The sequence below is a fragment of the Cetorhinus maximus genome, chromosome 6 (genome assembly GCF_964194155.1).
Source record: "Cetorhinus maximus chromosome 6, sCetMax3.hap1.1, whole genome shotgun sequence".
In the NCBI taxonomy this organism is placed as follows: Eukaryota; Metazoa; Chordata; class Chondrichthyes; order Lamniformes; family Cetorhinidae; genus Cetorhinus; species Cetorhinus maximus.
The window spans coordinates 129,587,711-129,606,720 of NC_135884.1; the positions used below are offsets into that span (position 1 = coordinate 129,587,711).

Below are 19,010 nucleotides of genomic sequence, written 5' to 3' on the forward strand. Positions count from 1 at the left end.
GTGCTTTATTTTTTGAAAATTCTTGACTGAAAATTGGAAGATCCAGTTCATTGAACAAATTACAGCACAGCTCACCACTCGACCAATTTCACATAGGTACTGACATGTCAATAAGACATGAAAGAAATGAAGAACTGTGTACATCAAACTTCATTCTTTTTGCTATTTTAAAATGGACTTTTGCTGAACCAAAAGATGGCTGCTACAGGTCACATTACTCAAAAGATTGGCCATCTGTTCTGCAAGTTTCTAATAGCAGCTACAAGAACAAAAAGAGTTTCACACCCATCCTTGTGAAATCTCACACCCCATTGTAAGGACACATTATAATCATGAAACCAGGGGACTCAGTATGAATGATATTATAAGCCATAAAACAAAAGCCAGACCCAGACACCAGACAAACATCCCTTTTGAAACCATTGTGGAGGAAGGAAGGCACAAGACTTGAGTGACCATTTCAAAATCTCGATATTCAGCTGAGAACTGAGCAACAGCAGTCTGCTGATTACTTCCAACCTAAAAAGAATAACAGCAGGACTCCCCAGGCTCACCAAGCATCCTGCAACAAGCCTTCCTCAAAGCCTGTTCATCTGGATGCCACTGGCCATTACCTGCTGAGCAGAACAAGTCTCTAAATATCAATCTCATCTCGCCTCACCACCCTCCACTTTAAAGGAATTTTTTGATCTTGTTCTCAGCCAGGAAAACACCAGAATTGGAACCGTTCCATGATGGAATCCCCCTCCAGATAATAACTTTATGGACTCTAGCAATCACGTGAACTAATATTCATTTCTGTGGTTCTTTTACTGTTGCTATCCATAGCTCTGTCCCCCATATATATATATCTATATATATATGTGTGTGTATGTGTGTGTGTGAGGTTGCGAACATGCCACATACCTCCCACCTAAGTCTGAATGTAGAATAAACTAACCTCCTGAGTTAATCATAACAAGAGTTTGCTGCAAGTTACTTAAAAAATTATACCACAAACTAAGGGTTAGGGAATACCTGCCACAGCCTAGCTTTAAAACAATTAAAAACACCTCTGCTACAGACAGTGAGAAGTTCAGTTTGCCTCCTGTCTGTAACAGTACACAAGATGCACAGTATGTTTGGGTAAAGTAACATTGAACTATAATGGTAATGAAACAGGCAGGCTTTTGAGAGAAGTTGGATTGGCAAACTAATAAATTGATTTCTTAGCCTAGAGACTAAAAATTGCTTCTTGCACCACTGCCCCACCAACCTCCCTCACCCAACCCCTACCCCCCGACTTCCCTTATCCAACCCCCCACCACCACACCACACCTAACCCCCCGCTAATTTCTTCTCTCACCACTTATCCAAAAGGTGTTTTGATTTGTTTCCCTCTTCATAGGCAATGGTGTATTTCCCAATGCCTCAGCTTTTGTATGATCCAATTTTCTAGTAATAAAGCAACAACAAACTCGAGATAGGATGAACTCAAAGGGTTAGTTAAAAACAAAAAACTACTGCGGATGCTGGAAATCCAAAACAAAAACAGAATTACCTGGAAAAACTCAGCAGGTCTGGCAGCATCGGCGGAGAAGAAAAGAGTTGACGTTTCGAGTCCTCATGACCCTTCAACAGAACTAAGTAAAAATAGGAGAGGGGTGAAATATAAGCTGGTTTAAGGTGGGGGGAAGAGAAGTGGGGGGGTGGTTGTAGGGACAAGCAAGCGGTGATAGGAGCAGATAATCAAAAGATGTCACAGATAAAGGAACAAAGAGGTGTTGAAGGTGGTGATATTATCTAAGAGAATGTGCTAATTAAGAATGGATGGCAGGACACTCAAGGTACAGCTCTAGTGGGGGTGGGGTGGAAAGACTGACAGGGCATTACAGGTATAGATTTAAAAATAATGGAAATAGGTGGGAAAAGAAAAATCTATATAAATTATTGGAAAAGACAAAAGGGAGGGGGAAGAGACGGAAAGGGGGTGGGAATGGACGAAGGAGTTCAAGATCTAAAGTTGTTGAATTCAAGATTCAGTCCGGAAGGCTGTAAAGTGCCTAGTCGGAAGATGAGGTGCTGTTCCTCCAGTTTGCGTTGGGCTTCACTGGAACAATACAGCAAGCCAAGGACAGACATGTGGGCAAGAGAGCAGGGTGGCATGTTAAAATGGCAAGCGACAGGGAGGTTTGGGTCTTTCTTGCGGACAGACTGCAGGTGTTCTGCAAAGCGGTCGCCCAGTTTACGTTTGGTGTCTCCAATGTAGAGGAGACCGCATTGGGAGCAACGAATGCAGTAGACTAAGTTAGGGGAAATGCAAGTGAAATGCTGCTTCACTTGAAAGGAGTGTTTGGGCCTTTGGACGGTGAGGAGAGAGGAAGTGAAGGGGCAGGTGTTGCATCTTCTGCGTGGACATGGGGAGGTGCCATAGGTGGGGATTGAGGAGTAGGGGATGATGGAGGAGTGGACCAGGGTGTCCCGGAGGGAACGATCCCTACAGAATGCCGCCGGGGTTGGGGTGAAGGGAAGGTGTGTTTGGTGGTGGCATCATGCTGGAGTTGGCAGAGGATGATCCTTTGAATGCGGAGGCTGGTGGGGTGATAAGTGAGGACAAGGGGGACCCTATCATGTTTCTGGGAGGGAGGAGAAGGCGTGAGGGCGGATGCGCGGGAGATGGGCCAGACACGGTTGAGGGCCCTGTCAACGACCGTGGGTGGAAAACCTCGGTTAAGGAAGAAGGAGGACATGTCAGAGGAACTGTTTTTGAAGGTAGCATCATCAGAACAGATGCGACGGAGGCGAAGGAACTGAGAGAATGGGATGGAGTACTTACAGGAAGTGGGGTGTGAGGAGCTGTAGTCAAGGTAGCTGTGGGAGTCGGTAGGCATTAATGGATATTGGTGGACAGTCTATCACCAGAAATTGAGACAGAGAGATCAAGGAAGGGAAGTGTCAGAGATGGACCATGTGAAAATGATAGAGGGGTGGAGATTGGAAGCAAAATTAATAAATTTTTCCAGCTCCCGACGAGAGCATGAAGCAGCACCGAAGTAATCATCGATGTACCGGAGAAAGAGTTGTGGGAGGGGGCCGGAGTAGGACTGGAACAAGGAATGTTCCACATACCCCATAAAGAGACAGGCATAGCTGGGGCCCATGCGGGTACCCATAGCCACACCTTTTATTTGGAGGAAGTGAGAGGAGTTAAAGGAGAAATTGTTCAGTGTGAGAACAAGTTCAGCCAGATGGAGGAGAGTAGTGGTGGATGGGGATTGTTCGGGCCTCTGTTCAAGGAAGAAGCTATGGGCCCTCAGACCATCCTGGTGGGGGATGGAGGTGTAGAGGGATTGGACGTCCAAGGTGAACAGGAAGCGGTTGGGGCCAGGGAACTGGAAATTGTTGATGTGACGTAAGGTGTCAGAGGAATCACGGATGTAGGTGGGAAGGGACTGGACAAGGGGAGAGAGAAGGGAGTCAAGATAACGAGAAATGAGTTCCGTGGGGCAGGAACAGGCTGACATGATCGGTCTGCTGGGACAGTTCTGTTTGTGGATTTTGGGTAGGAGGTAGAAGCGGGCCGTCCGAGGTTGGGCGACTATCAGGTTGGAAGATGTGGGAGGAAGATCTCCAGAGGAGATGAGGTCAGTGACAGTCCTGGAAACAATGGCTTGATGTTCAGTGGTGGGGTCATGGTCCAGGGAGAGGTAGGAGGAAGTGTCTGCGAGTTGACGCTCAGCCTCCGTGAGGTAGAGGTCAGTGCGCCAGACAACAACAGCACCACCCTTGTCAGCGGGTTTGATGACAATGTCGGGGTTGGACCTGAGAGAACGGAGTGCAGTAAGTTCAGAGAGAGACAGATTAGAATGGGTGAGAGGAGCAGAGGAATTGAGACGACTAATGTCACGCCGACAGTTCTCATTGAAAAGATCAAGAGAAGGTAAGAATCCAGAGGGAGGGGTCCAGGTGGAGGGAGAATATTGGAGGTGGGTAAAAGGACCCGTTGAACGGGGAGAGGACTCCTGCCCAAAGAAGTGAGCACGGAGACGAAGACGGGGGAAGAAGAGTTCAGCATCGTGCCGAGCCCGAAATTCATCGAGATACCTTCTCTTGATCTTTTCATTGAGAACTGTCGGACCTGGAAAAATTTATTAATTTTGCTTCCAATCTCCACCCCTCTATCATTTTCACATGGTCCATCTCTGACACTTCCCTCCCCTTCCTTGACCTCTCTGTCTCAATTTCTGGTGATAGACTGTCCACCAATATCCATTAATGCCTACCGACACCCACAGCTACCTTGACTACAGCTCCTCACACCCCGCTTCCTGTAAGTACTCCATCCCATTCTCTCAGTTCCTTCGCCTCCATCGCATCTGTTCTGATGATGCTACCTTCAAAAACAGCTCCTCTGACATGTCCTCCTTCTTCCTTAACCGAGGTTTTCCACCCACGGTCGTTGACAGGGCCTTCAACCGTATCCGGCCCATCTCCCGCGCATCTGCCCTCACGCCTTCTCCTCCCTCCCAGAACCAAGATAGGGTCCCCCTTGTCCTCACTTATCACCCCACCAGCCTCCGCATTCAAAGGATCATCCTCCACCATTTCCACCAACTCCAGCATGATGCCACCACCAAACACATCTTCCCTTCACCCCCCTCCCCTGGAGGCATTCCGTAGGGATCGTTCCCTCCGGGACACCCTGGTCCACTCCTCCATCACCCCCTACTCCTCAACCCCCACCTATGGCACCTCCCCATGCCCACGCAGAAGATGCAACACCTGCCCCTTCACTTCCTCTCTCCTCACCGTCCAAAGGCCCAAACACTCCTTTCAAGTGAAGCAGCATTTCACTTGCATTTCCCCTAAATTAGTCTACTGCATTCGTTGCTCCCAATGCGGTCTCCTCTACATTGGAGACACCAAACGTAAACTGGGCGACCGCTTTGCAGAACACCTGCAGTCTGTCCGCAAGAAAGACCCAAACCTCCCTGTCGCTTGCCATTTTAACACTCCACTCTGCTCTCTTGCCCACATGTCTGTCCTTGGCTTGCTGTGTTGTCCCAGTGAAGCCAAACGCAAACTGGAGGAACAGCACCTCATCTTCCGACTAGGCAATTTACAGCCTTCCGGACTGAATCTTGAATTCAACAACTTTAGATCTTGAACTCCCTCCTCCATCCCCACCCCCTTTCCGTCTCTTCCCCCTCCCTTTTGTTTTATCCAAAAATTTATATAGATTTTTCTTTTCCCATCTATTTCCATTATTTTTAAATCTATACCTGTAATGCCCTGTCAGTCTTTCCACCCCACCCCCACTAGAGCTGTACCTTGAGTGTCCTGCCATCCATTCTTAATTAGCACATTCTCTTAGATAATATCACCACCTTCAACACCTCTTTGTTCCTTTATCTGTGGCATCTTTTGATTATCTGCTCCTATCACTGCTTGCTTGTTGCTACAACCACCCCCCCACCCCAACCCAGCTTATATTTCACCCCTCTCCTATTTTCACTTAGTTCTGTTGAAGGGTCATGAGGACTCGAAATGTCAACTCTTCTCTTCTCCGCCGATGCTGCCAGACCTGCTGAGTTTTTCCAGGTAATTCTGTTTTTGTCAAAGGGTTAGTTTATTTGCACTCGCACTCAAAATGCAGAAGAGGGTTGCAACATTGCCTCCATACTCAGACAGTAAAGAAAGGAATAGAGAGAAGGATTTACAGTAGAGACCACAATGAAAATGAATATTGGTTCACATAGGTTTCAGAGTTCAGAATCAAAGTCCAATGAGGTATTCCTTCACAGAGGTCAGTGGGCTGGAAACTGATATTGTAAGATTCACTTTTCTGGTGGTGTTGACTTCACACGATGAGAGACACGCACGCAGAGATAAATCAGTCTTGATGATGGTACAGAAGTTCCAGCAGCAGTCTAAATGGGGCCAGGTATTCAACCTAGGCAGAGTTCCTTTGCTGTGAGGCTGCCAATTAGATGGTAAAAACAGCAGACTGGGCTCTGCAGTTCAACAAGGCAAAATTACTGGTTCCACAAGCCAGATGCCCATGTCACAAGACTCCCACCTCTCCACACTGTCTTTGACAAAGGATGTGTATCCCTCACCTGGGTCCCCAAGATTGTTAAATGTGTTAATCATTAAGAATTTAAAGAAAGGTTGTGGGGCCCTTTGTCTTAGTAGACAAGCAGACTCCTGATAGCCAGCCTGGATTGTGAAATGCAGATACCTTTGTACAGCTCTCTGAATTTGGCCTGTGCAGCCCACATGGGGTCATTAGCGGCTCCCCAGATATAACGATGTGAGTGTTTCCCTGATACTACCAGGCAGCACTTTTTGTTCAGGGGTCACACACAAACATAGATTTGGCCATTTTAAGGATCTTTGTTCAGTTCTTAAAGTTTATAAAAATATACGGTGTGAGGTCTTAGTCCCTCACACCCACTTCTTTTCTACCCACCTACTCTCCAAACCCCACACCCCTTCCTAAGTTGGCCAAACCCTCCCTGCCCAATATCCCGGATTTATCTCACTCTGGGATCCATTAGGCCTTCTTCTTGGGAGTGGTTGCAGTCCCGGCAGCACCTACTACTGATTTCTTGATGCTGCTGGGACTGCTGGAGCTTCCAGCCACTCAGATTGGGGCAGGACTTCCTCCCCAGTGAGGGACAGAAGTCCCAGTCCACCAATTTAAACCACCCACAGTGTATCATGGCTGCGGGGTGAGCTTGCACAGAGCAAGTAGGCTTTTAGCCAATTTTCCTTCTGGCAACGGGGCAGGGGGTGGGAGCTATCTGTCCCCTGTAAAATACAGCCCCACAAATCATTATCCATTAAGCTATTAAAGGAGTCCAGATGTATGCTGCAGTCCACTCTTAAGAGTATAAAATCACACAACATTCCATTAGATTGCCATAGTTTTATTCAGTAATTCACCATTATAGACCCATTCATTTTAATACCATAGCTCAGATGCATATAAGAAACAAATCTGGATATATTGCAGAATTAGTATAAAAGGTATTAAACGGTACAATTAAAAATCTAGTTCTCCTGTTCTGGAGTGACTTACAGGGATGGAAGATTGTTGCAAAACAAACAAAAAAAAATACAATTTGTCAATGTTGGCATTGTTGAAAATACATCTGCTAGACACCGTATAAGTTTACAGTATCAAGTGTACATTGCAAATAAAATATTATACTGAAAGCATGTTCTTAATAAAATTCTCAGGGGAGAGGAAACAAAGAAAACTTAACATTGAAATTCTCAAATCTTCATATCTCTGCAGCTATGAGAGGTAATATTTTTTACTGAAAAGGAGAAAAATCGTGATACAGTCAGCATTCTATTTTCCAAGTTGCACAGTAATGCTCCTATTCTGCAGATTGTTCATTTTTAATTGAATCTGCAGGTTCCTTTTTGTTGTCCTCTGGTTTCATTGCTGGGAAGAACAAGACTTCCTAAAGTAGCAAAACACAATGTTAAATTAACTTCTGCTTTGGTTGTTTTGGTATCACAGATTAACATCCATATTCTGCTAACATTTATGGGTGTGGTTAACAATGACCAGATAGTCTGCTTTTTGTAATGTTGACTGAGGGATTGGCCAGTACACCGGGGGTAACGCCCCTGCTCTTCTTTGGGATGGTGCTAATGTTAAGAAATAGAGACAGTTTAAGTAAGTTATATTTGTATTTTGTGGGTGTTAGGAATGAGTTTTAGCTTTAAAATTTAAGTTTGATTTATATCTCTGTATTTGTGCATTAAGAAAGGTCAAATTGAATTTTAGTTTCACTTTAAAAAGAGCTTGCATTTCTAATGAGAGTTTTACGACTGTAAGCCAAGTGAAGCAAACAAAAGTAGAGAAAAACAGTTCTGTTGCCTAGCAACAGGGATCCAGAGACGCAGTTCCCTCCCACAGACACACACACAAGAGAAACAGCAGTTTGATTTTGGAAGTTGTTTGAGTTCAGTTGGTTTTGAAAGTAGCTGTCAGGAGAGACTGGAGCAAAGAGGACAGATAGAAAGTCCCAAGTTAAAGAAAAACACCAAGAATCCAGGGAAGTGGAACAGGGGAAGTCCCAAGACATTGTAGTCAAAGGGCAGGAACCTGGAAAAAGTCCTGTTAGATGAAGTTAAGAGCGAGGGGCAGAGAGAAAGGTTCCACGCTTCAGTTTTAAAGAGACAAAAGCTGTAGAAAGCAGATCTGAAGCGAGAACAGCTTGCAAGAGGCAAGAAGGTCCAAAAAAGACGGCTGAAGGTCTGTAGCTCTTTGCTATGGGCATGTGACACAGTGGTGTACTGTTAATGCTGATTTGGTGAGAGTACGTGGAAGATGGTTTGAATGCATGTGGTAACCCAGGGGAGAGGAACATCGAAAGGAGAGTTCAAAACCCTGGAGGTGAACCCTTACGGAAGGAGTCTGAGAGAAAGCGTTGGTTTGGGAGAATATTCCGAAGCGAGTTCTTCAAGAGTGGAGATTGGAAACCCTCATGTTAAAGATGGAGTTCAGTGAGGCTGGTTGGCTTACGGTGTGACAAGCATCTGGGGGGAGTTGAGGAGAGATCCATAGCATCTGGTTGAGGTGGCATCTGTCACTTGGTTTGAGTGTGGTGTATCTGACCACAGGATGCCTATTGGTACATGGACTGTGTACTTACTGTGAATGTTAGAATATGAGGTAGCTTTTGTAACTTGTGTTATCTTTACAAATCTGTAAAGGTATAGTTAAGGGTGAAGGAGTATTGTAATTTTTTCTTGTTTAATAAATGTTTTACGCTTTTGTTAAAAGTTCATCAGCTGACTCCGGTGAATCTGTTCAGTAGCTACTCTCCATGTATCTAAACAAATAAAAGTTAGGATCGATCAAGCTGGGTTCCACCTGGGATCAGGCTTGTCCAGGGGTAATCTCAACTGGGATCATAACACTAATGGGATCTTTTACATCCATCTCAGCAGGCAGATGGGACCTCAGTTTAACATCTCATCCAAAAGACAGCAGTGCAGTGCTCCCTCAGTAATGCATTGGAGTGTCAGCCTTGATTTTTGTACTTAAGCCCTGGAATAGGACTTTAACCTGCAACCTTGTGATTCAGAGGTGAGAGAGCTACCAACTGAGCCGCAGCTGACACTCAACACTTATATTACAGCTGTTAAAAATATTTAAAGATAGATCACTCTCAGGTATAGCTCAGTTTTCAGACTAACCAAACAAAATTTAGACAGCTGGTCACTGCATAGTGGTTAGAAAACAATAAACGCAAATGCTCTGCAAACTACGACCTAAAACCAGCCACACAATGTTAAAATGTTGATGTTTAGGGTTAATTTTTTAAAACCATTTTAAGAGATAATGGTTATGGTACTGGATTAGAAGCCCCCAGGAGGTGGCAATTTCAAACTTCTGCATGGCAAATTGTAGAATTCAATCCAATAAATTTGGTAATTTGTAGCCAGGCACCAGAAAATGACCTTGAAACAAGCAAGATGTGGGTAAAAAAAAAAAATCTGGTTCACTAATGTTCAAGGAAAGGAACCTGCCATTCCAACCTGAACTGCCTTTCCAAGCCCATCCCACAAAGCAATTGCCACAGAATGGTCTTGAGGCAATTTACCAGCATTGCCCATGTCCTAAGAACAGTTTTATTTTTAGAACCCTGTTGGTGATAGATTATCTACTGGATTCCTCATTGGTCACAGGGTTGAAACTGGTTGCTACTGCAAATATGGTCCGGATATCAAAGGGCGTAAATATGCAACTGCGGTTTGTTTCCTTGGGAAAAAAGGATAATTAATCATGCTAATACCTTAAATGAAAAATTGTTTTGTCGTTTTGTACAACTATCAAAGTTTTAATTAACCAGTGAAGCTTTATTTCTTGCAATCACAGGTTGGTCAAAGTAGATTTCTCAGAAATGGATCCATACAAATCAATTCAAAGTGATCCCTAAGTGATTGACACCAGGCGATATACACAATACATGTGTACGACTGACAGCTATATTTTTCTTGAAGATTTGAAGCAGGTTCCAGAGGGAAGCCAGGACCATAATTCTTTACAAGTCATTTGATGACTGAAACTTTTTTTTGTCAAGAGTGGCAAGCCACAAGTTTACATTTGGCTGCTTGTATTCAGTTCATTGGACAGGGATCAAGAGATAGAAGCCTCGTCAGAAGAGTTTCTGGCATGAGTTGTCACATGAGTAAGAAACTGTTTTAGTGGTGTCAGTTGAGAGATGAATGTTGGCTAGGACACCAGAACTCGCAGCATTTCTTCAAATAATATTATGAGATCTTTCAGAGCCACCTCAATGAATAAATATGGCCATGACGTAACATCTCATCAAAAGATGGCACCTCTGCCAAAGTGGCACTCATAATAGAGTGTCAATCAAAAGGAACACTCATTGAGGTTGAGAGGTTTGCTTACAGGAATGGCTAGTTACACTGAACCCAATAATAAGTGGTGGATGGTTATGGACAAATAAGATTTAGCATGGGACAGAATATATCCAGCAGAGTGAAGGGTGGAAAATGCAAACTGTATTTTGCAATATTTAACAAAGTTAGACTAAGATGTCTACAAGGGGGAGAATGAAGCTGATGCAGAGATGGGCAATGTTGTGGAAACAGAGTCTTGGTTATTGGATTGAATGTGGAATTTAAAACTCAGCAGGGGATCTGAAAGGGGTGCAAATGGTCTGGTTCAGCCTGATGTAAAGGCTGGCGTGCAAGATAGAGCCAACTGCAAGAGAGTGAAGTACATGGCTCTGGTTTAAGATAATGTGTTTCCTATGTGGAGTTGGAGGAAATTTTGCATTATGCAGTTTCTTGGAATGGGGAAGTCAAGCAGTCAAGAAAAGTGAGGGACTTGTAGAGGTATGTGTCATCACCATCATAGATATTAAAGCTGTTGCATTTCTCTTGGCGATGCTGGTTAGAGACAAGAGGCAGATAAGACAGCCAAGCATACATCTTTGGCAGATTCTGGCCGCAAGTGTAGGAGAGGAATAGAAGCCACTATTGGGAGTGTTTTTCTAAAAATGTTCTTGGGTATGGATGATATGGGCAAGCCTGCATTTATTGCCCACTTAGCTGGAGCAGAGGGTAGTGGGCAGTTGCTTTCTTAATCTGCTGAATTCCATGTAGTATTGGTGCCCCCATAATGGAATTCTATAATTTTGACCAGTGACAATGAAGGACAGTAACATATATCCAGGTGAATTGGCTATGCTTTGATATGAAAGAATGGAATCATACAAGGGCAGTCCCATTAGACAACAGAGGAGAGGAAAGGAAACGGTGGATGTTGGTTTGGTCAATCATGAAGGAGAATAAGGAATGTTAATACATAATAATCCCACAGGATATCACTTGTAATCATGATTAGGGCCATTTTGATACGGTAAAAAATCAAACAGAGCTCTGGAGGAAATGGTCATCCAGCAGGGAGACAACAACACATTCAAAGATCTTATACACTGGAGACAAAGCAGTTGTTGAGAGAGGATGAATAGGTCAATATGGTTTTAAGCAGGGAATGACGACAATAGTTTTGAAGGAAAGGGGGACAGTGCCTGAGGTATCAGTACTTCAGCTAGTATTGTTCAAAGGCTCTTATTTATGTACTTTTAAAAATATATATTTCATTAAAAATGTCTAACCTACCTATAGAAAAGAATGAAGAGTAGAAACTTAATTTAATTGGAGTTATGAGCACATTTTCCTTAAAAAAAATGTTACTAGGAATTAAGTTATCAGCGAGTTACCACATTGTTAATTGCCACAAAAGTTGTCCAGTACTCCACTCAATTAGCCACCCCAATAGTATAACAGCAAAGTCCAATCTTGTCCTCACACAACAACCACACCTTTGCAATTTCCAGTCGAGAAACTTGCCTTATTTTCTTTCTTTTCTCCATAACCCAGGGATGCTGAGTTAACCTCAATTGCAGCATCCTCACCGCTGCCTCAGAGATAGTCCAAACAAGATTTGGGTTTGAACTCACATTTTACCTGATCTAAATGGCCCAGCAGCATACCAAAACAGAGGAGAAGCAACATTCAACCAAAATCCGAATGGTGAAAGAAATGGCACCGACCCAATTTTATAGCTCAATGTTTTGTGCAACTACCTGAAAGAAACCTTGCGGTTTGACAGGTCAATTGAATAATTTTGGACAACGTGCTCTGAAATGTTGAAACCAGCCACAGAACCAAACCAGTTCTCAGCCTAGAACCTGGCTGTTTTAATTTCTAAAAATATTTAAGCATAAACATTGCCCTTACATAATTTTAAATTAAGAAATCAGTTTACCTTGATATTATTAGAGTCAGTTAGGAACATGGTAAATCTGTCTATGCCCATGCCCCAGCCGGCTGTAGGTGGTAGTCCATACTCCAAAGCTGTACAAAAGTTGTCATCAACAAACATGGCTTCATCGTCACCATCAGCTTTAGCCTGCAGCAACATTTAAAAGGTTTTCAATAAAAGAGTGGAAAGGCACAAAATAAAAAAAACAAACATATTTCTTTGAAATATTCCCTTGACCTTCGACAGAATCAAACTTTGGAGTCTTTGGAACTCTCTGCCCCAAAAGGCAGTGGAAGCAGAGTCTTTTTAAGGCAGGGCTAGACAGGTCCTTGATTAACTTCTCATCCTCTTGTTATCGAGGCAGGAATGTGGGGTTGAGGTTACATTCAGATCAGCAATGACCTTATTGAGTGGCAGAGCAGGCTCAAGGGGCCGAGTGGCCTACTCCTACTCCTAATTTGTATGTTCATATGTAAACGTTGCAACTTTTAAAAAAAAACTGGGTCCTTATTTAATTATTATTTCATGGTTACAAAAATCTGTAAATGCAACTTCTTTTGATCTGAATATCACGGGAAAAAAATTAATTCAGTTCACATCATAAAAATTTTAAGCACTGGTCAGTAAATTTGACTTAGATACAATTTATTTGGCAATTTCCTGTGGCATTGCACATGGGAAGATCAAGATTGTGCAGTGTTCAGGTGAAGCGAGGTTAGAGGGTGAGGGGTAATTGGACCAAAGTGCAGAGAGTCACATTCTAGAAGAGGAAGTAGATGGGGAAAGGGGACAAGGCTTGGAAGGGCGGGTGGTAAAGTGTTGTTGAGGGGGGTGGGGGTTGGTTGCAATGTTGATGACTGCAGGGGATGTCAATTGTGGGAGAAGACAAGGGGCAAAATTGCATGATTGAAGATAGTCAATGGGGTCAAAATAGGGGCAAAATATGTTGCCCATTCTCAACACAGCCATCAGATTTTTTTCTCCCTCCTTTCCCCACCTTCACATTTGCAGGAGAATGTCATTTGTTGCCATCAGTCATTAGGGAAAAAGTGTAGTATTTAAAACTGTCCTTGGACATACCAAACTCATGACGTGGGCGCTTTGTGGAAATGGGGCAAAAAGGCAGCAGCTCAGGTTTCTAGGAGTGGGGAGCGAGCGGGGGGAAAATCCAGGTGGCTGGAGAGTAGGTGGCTGAGCAAGATGGAGGGGTTGGGTGGGCCCAATATGCTGATGGGTAGGCATGTGACCAGGTGAGATGAGGCAGAGTAAGGCATTTCTGATTCTTTCTGAACAAATAAAGATCAGGCAGTGGGGTGGCATCTCTAGGAGAACTAGAAGGGGGGCAATAATTTTAAAATTATTTATTTTTAAGCTTATGCCAACAATGTTGCTGGCCAAGACAAGGGTATTCAGTGAAACAGGCTGCAGTGCAGTGACTCAGCTTGGTTTTCTAAAACATTAATTCATTCTATAATATACACAGCCAGCAATACACTGACATTCAATAGTGTCACCTCAATGACAAAGTGAAATGCGAGTTATTGTGGACACTTTCATAACGTATTTTCCCATGGGGGGGGGGGGGGGGGGGGGGTGGCAGGGGAAAAGAGAAACAGGAATTTGATGCTTTTTAAAAAGAAATGTTGCTACTCACTCAACTATTTTAAATCAATATAAATGCAATTTACTCACATTTACGTACGATGCAATATATGGTTGCGTCCAACCGTTAATATTAAAGTACATTTCCATTAGTAAATCTAACCAGATAACTGAAGAGTAACAAATGGACGTGTATTCAAATGAGTTCAAATAAAATGTTGGACCTCACAGTATGGAGCTGCATTCTCACTGTAAACAGGACTTATCAGAGCCATAATGACAGACTCTGCTACAAGCAATGATCTGTTTGCATTTCCAAATAATGTTTGTGAAGTTGCTGTGAAGCTGGTAGTACTGTCAAGTTTGACTAAGTTTCACAGGCTTCCATTGATGGAGGAACAGTATCGAGAACAAATCCACATAATTCAAATAGTTAAGCTTAGCTGCAATTTACAGCAAAACAAACATCACACTAAAAACAAATGGAGAATTGTTCACAGGATTGAGTGCCGCTGAAATATAAATGTTCTTTGTAAATCCAGAGTTCAGCACAGTGAACTCTATTTTGCAACCCCCACAGTTGTTAAATGGATTTGGGATGCTGTCTTAGGTTGAGATTCTATTTACTCATACTGATTTTTTCAAAATTTGTAATATATTGATAATTCTTTGTGCTGATCAAAGCAGGGGTGTCAGCTGTGAAAAATGGAACATTGACTTTTTTTTTTAAAAACACAACCTTAATGAGCTCCAAGAACACCCCACATCAAAGTAAAGCTCTCCTTACTCTGTACTAGCAACATGGCTTAATTCAAGTTTCAATATTTTTAAAAACTTCTGAACGAGGTTGCCAATTCTGTCGTAATTTGTACTTTGAAAAGTGGGAAACCTCCTTTCTCAGTTACAGGGAGCCCTCACTTAAAGTTGTGGTTGCCTTCCTGAAAATTGTGACTTTAAGTGAATCCCATAGGAATCAATGTCCAAGCCAGAGTTAGGTTCCTTTGGAACCCATAAAAATCAATGTACAAATTAAAATGCCGTACCATACGTGTACAGGACTGTGCATTCCTAGCTGAAATAACTTGCAAAATAATTTAAATATAAAAGAAATACAATACACGATATATTTTATTAAATGATGCCTCAGTAATTTTAGATTGAGCAGGCTCCATCTGGTGGCAAAAGTTGGTTGGTGGAGGAATTTGCTCAAATCCTATGACTACCTGCACTGACCAACCTTTTCCATTAGATGGAGCCCAGGAGCTTCAGGTCAGAAGCAGAGTGAGCAGTAAAGCCAGAGGCGGAGCAGCTGAAAATGAAACCTGGTAAGAACAAAAGTGGCAGGAAGCAAGGCCAGAAAGGGGAGGGGGGGGGAAAAAGAGGCAGGTTTGAGGAGTAACGTCAGGGGATGGAGGCAGACCAGAGAGCAACACCGGGAGGCAAGGGTAGCAGCGTGTGGTGGGGGCGGTGATGGGAAACGAGGGTGAGAGCGGAAGCGCTGTGTGCAAGCCACAGAACAGAAAGTCTGTAGCAAACAACTTTAAAGTGAAACTGACAACATTAAACAGATATACTGACACTATATTAACGGCGTTAGAGGAACAGATTAATTGAGTCGACGTTAAGCAAGATTTACTGTACTCAAGGTGGTTTTGGTATGAGGTTAGGATCAAAGTTTTGTTTTTCTACTTATGAACGGAGGAGTACCAGCACTGCTACTTGCATCTCAAGCTCAGATCTAATAAATATAATCACCTTGGCCTGATCTTCAAACAGCTCTCTCTGTTTCACAGGATCATTCAATTCTGTATATGCATTGCAAATCTCCTTTTTCATAACAAAAAGTTCAAAGCGTTCTGTCAAACCCTTAAAGGTGCGATGCCTAAAACAGATCAAAAAGTATATTTACAATTATATAGCATTAGTACAAGAAATATTTCAGTCTTTCAAACAGCACCATGTTTTTAACTAATGGTAGAACTTTAAAAAGCATCAATATGTTTTTTCTTTGAATTAAGTGTTTGCCCTCCCTTCCAGCTTCGTGCTAAATAATAATCCTGATGAAGATTAGAACATACATTCGGGATTAAGGTAGAAGCTGAAATATCCAACAAACTTAAAAAACTTGTTCAATTATCATTGGAAGAATTTGACATTACACAAATACTGTATACAATTTCTTTTTTCAGAGCCAGGGAGGTTCAGCAGTAATAGAGTAAAACTGGAAGTTCTCGTCAGTTCAGCGATTGCCAATTGCAATCTGTGCTGACTTTGGTAGCATAACTTATGGTGAAGTGTAGTATCACTGACAGCTACATCTGGATTTCCATGTTTAACTGCACATGTGCAGACTCCAGGAGCTGGATTTTACCGTCGGCGAGCAGGGGCGGGGCCTGCTCGCCGATGCGTAAAATGACGCAGGATGACATCGGGCAGAACTCCCGACGTCATCCCACCCCATTTAAAATTTTCAGGAAGGTGGGGGCGCAGTAAAATCAGCTACGTGCCCGCCAACCTGTCAAAGGCCAATTGAGGCCATTGGCAGAGCAATTGAAGTGATTAGGGGACCTGCCTGTCCAACCTTAAGGTTGGCAGGCAGGCCAGGAGCCCCGGCGGGAAGTAGAAAAAACATGAAACCTCATCCACAGGCGGGATGAGGTTTCATGTAGGTTTTAAAAATTTTAATAAAGTTTTTTTGGAAATTATGAACATGTCCCAAACATGAGGGGACATGTAAGGGAATTTTTTTTCTCTATTTTTAATATTTTTGAAAGTAGAGGCGATCTCCGAGATAGCACTTAGCCTCAGGGAGATGACTGCGCTCATTCGTGCGCATGCACGAAAGAGCACGCACTCAATTTTGGGATTCCCCCGCCCGCACAGGGAGCGCATAGCGCTTCCCTGCAGACGTCATGCTGGGCGGGCCTTAATTGGCCCGCCCACGTAAAATGGCGCCACGCCTCCGACCAGGGGCACCAATCGGAAGCACGTCTGCCCATCAACTTCCCCCCCAATGGGGGGGGGGGAGGAGGAGGAGGAAAATTCAGCCCCAGGAGTTACTGCCATTTTCAGAAGAGTAACAATGATGTGTGATGGAAGTTTTGTCCTCATTACTACTGCAAAATTCAGGCTAATGTTGTAAAATGGAACGGTAGGATCACTAAATAATTTGACATAAAGGCGTAACATTTCACTCCTGGAATTGGATTTGAAGTCGACTCTCCCAGCATTTCTTTTTTTGTTTCTTCTACCGATCTCCAGTCCATAACAAATTCCCAACATATTTGAACAAACCAAGCCAGATGGCAGTTTGGATAATTTATTTCACATTTCTTCGCCACTGCTGCGATCACCATATTTTCACCAATTGGCAATAGGCTCATTTTAACAGGTGTTATGAGGAGAGGAGCGCTCCCCCTCTTTTCCCACTCTTAACTCTTCAATGGATAGGGCTTTTAAACTGATCCAAGTTATTTCACTCTTTTCTAGGAAGGTTCTGGCCTCGAATGTGGACACTTAAAGTAATCTAGCACTGTAAAGCACCAGAAAACCTGTATGGAAGTTTTTAAACTGCTTTTAAGGATCAATTTAACTTCCTGCTTCCAATGTCTCTGTGGGTTCGATCGTGGACGCATGGCCCACAAATTCCTTTTATGATATGGAGTCAAAACTAAATCTGTTATTTAATATATTGTAAACCTCACAAAGTCAGTAAAGCAGGTGCTCACTAAGGTTGTGGCAAGCTAGCTTGTGGAGGATTCCTTATTTCAGGGAATTGCAATTTAAGGAAAGATGTTTTACACAAATGATTCTGCTTTTTATGAGAAGGGATCAAATGTTTTCCCTCGCTTCCCACCCCCCATCTAACCGGAACAGAAGTTTTATTAAAAAAGATATGCTTGCCAACTCAGTGAATGTTTCACTGTTTGTGTTGAGACTATAAAAGACACAGGCAGGTTTCCTTGAGTTTTTAAAAAGAGAGAATAGTATGTATTGTACTTAAAACCTGGTCTAAGGAAAGTAATAAAACTGTCCAACTTTCATTCACACACCCTCGACAGTCACGCACACAAATAGATTACAGAGTGGCAGGATAGATTGAGAACTTCGAAGTCCAGTAAAGATAAGGGGTATACCAGTATTGGAGGTTACTGACTTGGCTGGCTTCAGGCTGAACTCAGGTGATCCTTCTCAGTCGATGTCGAGGCAGTTTAAAGATGGAGAGAGAGAGAGAGAGAGAGAGAGAGAGAGAGAGAGAGAGAGAGAGATATCCAAACAGGGATATTGGTCTACTGTGTCTCTTTTGCTTAAAACAGGTACTTAAACACACAAAGGGTTAGTTGGCTTGTCATATGACTCTCCAACTGCCCAGTGACCCAAATATAGTCATGGCTAATGGATTCCTGTTGTAACTTTATAAGATTATAGCTGGGAATTCCTCTCCTAGCCAGAGCACTTTGTCTGAAATGATTACGTATAATGCAAGCGCCCCACCCAGTTGAGTCTGGATGTCCCGCGAATAGGGACAGAAAACGTGGTTCATTCCCCTAAAGTAATTGTCTTTGATGGGCTCTTGCAGACAAGCAGTCTCCATTTTAACAGCTTTGGAATGTAAGGGGTACAGTGATACAAATGTGCACCCATCTTTGACTGTGATTTCAAGTCACTGGAATGTAGTTTTAGTCTTTTTAAAAATTCAATCAGTGATTTCATAGAAGTTTTTTTTAAAATAAAGCATGGCTTCATAACGCTGGATATGTCAAACCTAGACGAGAACAAATTAGTCAGTCTGGATATGTCTGGGGAGATTTAAGTCACAGGCAGTCTATGAACTTGAAACACTCATAGAAAGACTGCTTTAGGTGAGTAGAGTACTTGGTCACTTTTCCCAGTATTTTATACTATTAAGATAAACTTTTTGTGCCATACCATTACACTTGTCACATAAAACCTTAAGGCCTACACACCTCATGACAAATGAATTACTACATCACTTAGTAGGTATGATGCTACGACATGAGTGGGAGGTTGCAGGGGAATACCGCAGATTTCCTCTGCCCAGTCCCAAAAATTGATCAGTTTTGAACACTGCTGAAACAAA

General features: G+C 43.0%; 1 protein-coding gene across 2 annotated transcripts in view; it reads right to left on the reverse strand.

Annotated features, from left to right (window-relative positions):
• Positions 1-6,895: 6,895 nt before the first annotated feature.
• Positions 6,896-19,010, reverse strand: part of kars1 (lysyl-tRNA synthetase 1) — a 531,769-nt gene continuing 519,654 nt past the window's right edge. For both annotated transcript variants that reach the window (XM_078544510.1, XM_078544511.1), the window contains 3 exons: positions 15,665-15,791; positions 12,311-12,454; positions 6,896-7,454 (listed from right to left, as the gene is read on the reverse strand). In XM_078544510.1, the coding sequence (XP_078400636.1) occupies positions 7,368-7,454; positions 12,311-12,454; positions 15,665-15,791 (358 nt within the window). In that variant the 3' untranslated portion in view covers positions 6,896-7,367. The remainder of the gene's footprint in view (positions 7,455-12,310; positions 12,455-15,664; positions 15,792-19,010) is intronic.